Raw genomic sequence first — 4,555 nt, forward strand, 5'->3', positions numbered from 1 at the left:
AAATCACACATTTGTCTATCTAGACTTTTTAGATAATATTCTGACTTAAGTTAAAAAGACAAAAAAAAATATAAAATTTGTTATGGTTGACTACAATAATGTAAAAGAAAGGATGATATTTTAGAATAAACTTATTTTTTCTTGTTTTGTTCCCTTTTATATTGTAATATATAAATATAAATATAAATATAAATATATTCATGTGTATATAATGATAATGAAAGCAAGATTTTGGCATTTTTTTATCAATCATGATAATAAAAGTATGTATATATATATATATATATAAGCATATACACCTTGTTAGTACGTAATGCATATTCCAAAATTATTTCATAACATTTCTTAATATGAACTTTGAGCTTTCTTCTTTACCATACACTACATAATATTATTGAGACTACTTTTTTCTTGAAAGACTTACTCGTTTGATCCATCGCAACTTGAAGAACTTAATTTTTTTAAAAAATGTAAAATAGATAAGAGAAAGCTCCTTTTTAAAAATTTTCAGGTCATGAAATATATGTCTGTGCTAATTAATTTAATCTTGAAAGGTTTTCGACTGCATTAAAACTAATGTAACAAGATAAGGACTTGGATAAAGACTAGAGATATCATAACACGGTGCCCTTAACCATTTAGACTTATCCTCATTTACCTTAGACAAAAATACATAGTGTTTCTTCAAATTTGATTTTTTTTAAACTTTTTTTAATCCTGGATGGATAATAATTTGTTTAGTTATTGTGTTATGTTGAAAGAATAACTTGACTTAAAGAGTTGTTTGATGCAAAATGACTAGAACAAGTTTTTTCATAATATATATAGAAGGAGATCACAAACGTTAGAGTGAGGGTAAGGCAATGCCTGCCTTCCTGTTCAAGTGATAAGCCATGCTTCTTAAAGATAATGTATTAAACCTTCACCATCCCGTATAAATTTGTGCCCTACCTTTTAATGAACATTCAAATATGATCTCTTGGCCCGGTTCATTTTGTCTCAAAGATCAAAGCCATGGGCTCAAGATTTACTAATTCTTCGTCAGATGTGTTTAAAGGTCTCTCTCTCTCTTAAAATTGTACTGCTTTTATGTTATTATAATAATACTTTTTTATTTTTTACGAAATGATAAATCAAAAAATTAAGGACATAGTTTTTTGAAAGCCATAAAAATTCAATATCATATACATATGTAAAAATACATTGTGAGCTCTAGAGTGAGTGACCATTGTAATTAGTATTTAATTTTGACGCTTAATCTTAGGAAGAAAGGCTCCGCCAGTGCACTACCTTCTCAGAATTCAATCATTCAGCTCACTTTCGAGATCTTCATTGGAGAAATATAGTTCAGATAAGTTTGAAGTAGGAGACTACAAATGGTATTTAATTTCATCCATTCATGAATTTTGAGCTTATAAATTACTTATTCATATATAAATAACTTGATCTTAGTCTTAGTTAATGATAATCATATATAGGAGATTAACAATATACCCAAGTGGGAACAAGGACGGAGGCGGGCAAGGCCATATTTCGATGTTCTTGACATTGGCGAACACGAGTTCACTCCCGGTCGGATGGGAGCTCCATGCCATGTTCAACTTCTTCGTGTATGATCAACTTCGTGACAAGTATTTCTCGCTTCCGGGTATTTAAATGTGGCATGGTTTGTTACAAAAAGTTTACTTCGCATATACTCTGACTTCATCTATTCAATCTAATTATAAAAATGCACCAACTTGTTGCAGACAACCAACTAAGGCGTTTCCATGTGATGAAGACGGAATGGGGCGAGGCCAAATTCGTGGAGCTTCAAGTCTTTAATGACTCTTCCAATGGGTACTTGATCGACGACGCCTGTGTGTTCGGTGCCGAAGTCTACATTCTGAAGATGACTCGCAAAGCCGAGTGCTTGTCAGCCTTGGAAAAACCCAACGCGGGCAGCTACACCTGGACGATCAAGCCCTTTTCTGCTGTCGCCTTGGATCGTCACGAGTCGCAGTGGTTCGTCGCGGGAGGCCACAGATGGTACATAATTTCTTTTGTGGTATAACAATCAGTGATGTTAACTAAAAGTTCAAAATTTAAAATAGAACTTTTCTTTGTTTCGCAGGAAGATTCTGATCTATCCTCGCGGGAATGGCACCGGGAAGGGCAACAGTGTTTCGACGTTCTTGTCTCTGGATGAGTCCACGCTTCCACCAGACACTCGACTGGTTGTGAGATTTACCATCCGCATGCTTGATCAGAATGAACTCAAAGCTGACCCATTTGAATTTACAAGTGAGATGATAACAATTAAAGGTGAATTTAATAACATACTTGACAACAAAATCTTTAGGATTAATTAATTCTATGGGATCCAACTGCAGATGACAACTATTTTGGAGCGTCGTGCTTGGTATGGGGAACTCAGAAGTTCGTGTCATTGGCTAATCTCAACGACCCAAAACAATTCTACTTGGTGGGAGACACTTGCGTAATAGAAGCTGAAGTTACCTTGTTCGGAATAGTCTCCATAACTTCTTAACAATCAGGATGATTTTAATATCTGTATCTAACGCGATTAACAAAAGTTGATGGGATTTAGAACAAATACAACGTTATCATTGTTTCGGAGGATTCAGATCTATCCTCGCGGAAACGACATATATATATATACTCCATTATTTTAAAATTTAAAATGCAACTTATCTCATCAAACCAGCACAAATGTCTCAACATCCCTGACAATAATTTATTTAAATCTGTTTGTTATGTATTTTCACATTTGTAGATAACTCTTGTAGATGCTGTTAGTTAATTTCTTTTCTTTTCTTTTTTAATTTTGTTATTTTTATCAAGGTTTATGTACATATATATATAGTAACCTTGTTCGAACTCATCAACCTTTTAAAGAAATGTCTAAGTAACAATGATGGAATAGGAGACACGGCCAAAGTTTGGGGGGAGGAAAAGGAGGATGAGGCTGTCGATCAAGATCAGCATGAACAAGAAGAGAAGCAGCTTAAGGGACAAAAGATTTCATGGCAGAAGCTGAGGAGATACGACTCCTTGGACATCGAATCCCGCAAGGTTCCCGCCGACTGGCATGGCGGCGTGGCCATGGCTCCTCGAAAGGGGTGGCGAAATGGTCGGTGTTATTATAGCTGGCATTCTAGAGCATCGGCATCATCTACGGCGACATCGGCATGTTGCCGCTCTATATCTACGTCTCCACCTTCACCGACAGCATCCACCATAAATTATATTCACTTGGTGGGGGAGAGCGAGGTGGTTGCTGGAAAAGGGGCCGGATTGGGGAAGAAGGTTTTGTATGATAGATTACGGATACAGGTTCTGGAATTTGAGGCAGACTGATGAGATGTTTGATATTCCTCGCAAGCGACTGCTCATGGAAGGGATGGCTTACGAGCTTTGATTAAATGGGAAAGGATCAAAGCGAGTATGATCCGAAGAACTGTTAGAATATAAGGAGAAAATAGTTAATTAAGGTAATTAAATATATGGGTGCGCGTGTGTGCTAGGAGGCCAATATTTTGATAAATAACTAGTGGTAAACCCGGGAAAGTTTAATTTAAAAATAAAAGATTAAATTTATTATTTTAAATAATTCTAATAGAATTGATAATTATAATTTTTTAATACTTAGTATTTTATCAAAATTTAAGTTTAATTAATTATTCGCTATTTAATATGTTTATGGAAAACACTCTTTATCCAATATACCGTCATTTAATGTGCTAAAGAATAATTAACACAATAAGTAGGTCGCCTAATAAAATACTTATAAATTTTTTTATTTCTTATATTATATTTATTTATAAATAAATATTATAAAATTTATAATATATCCACAAAGACGTTCATTATTTTTTATTTATTATATTATAAATATAAATTAAAACTCTTAAATATGAGTAAGAATAAGTTTGTCAATAATAACAGAATTTTAAAAATATGAATTTTGATTTCTTTCGTAGTCTTAAAAATATGATACCTTAAATATTAATTAGTATTGAAAAATCCAAACATTTGACAACCTTAAATAATCTTTTATGAATTTGTTAAGATATCACATTTTCAAGACTATAATATAATTATTAAAGTAAAATTAATAATTAATTAATCACTACATTTGATTTAATGCAAGTTTTTGAGAGAAAAAATTCACCATATACACTTGGCCATCTTATTTTAATGTTATATAAAGATAAGATTTTAAATAAATAAATAATTTTCTATGACTTAATTAATAATTCAAGTTATCTATTAATATCTTTCAGAAAATTCATGTAAATTTAATACAAATTTTAGAGGCAAAAAACAACTTGACAAATTTTTGGAGGAAAAAAAAAATTGCAACCTATTCTATTTTAATATAATATAATATATTATATTATATTATTATATTATATAAAGATAAGATTTTATTTAATGAATAATTTTCTGACCTTATTAATACTTTTAAGTGTCTATTCATATTCCTCATAAATAGTATTCATTTTTGATTGATTGGCGAATTAATTAAATATTTAATATTCAGATAATTATG

General features: G+C 31.7%; 1 protein-coding gene across 1 annotated transcript; it reads left to right on the top strand.

Annotated features, from left to right (window-relative positions):
* Positions 1-947: 947 nt before the first annotated feature.
* LOC127797036 (uncharacterized) lies at positions 948-2,797 on the top strand. Its single transcript, XM_052329503.1, has 6 exons — positions 948-1,057; positions 1,265-1,379; positions 1,479-1,648; positions 1,749-2,028; positions 2,114-2,283; positions 2,373-2,797. The coding sequence occupies exons 1-6, from the start codon at positions 1,015-1,017 to the stop codon at positions 2,528-2,530; spliced, it is 936 nt and encodes a 311-aa protein (XP_052185463.1). The 5' UTR covers positions 948-1,014; the 3' UTR covers positions 2,531-2,797.
* Positions 2,798-4,555: the final 1,758 nt, after the last annotated feature.

This window comes from Diospyros lotus, chromosome 1 (assembly GCF_014633365.1).
Source record: "Diospyros lotus cultivar Yz01 chromosome 1, ASM1463336v1, whole genome shotgun sequence".
NCBI lineage: Eukaryota > Viridiplantae > Streptophyta > Magnoliopsida > Ericales > Ebenaceae > Diospyros > Diospyros lotus.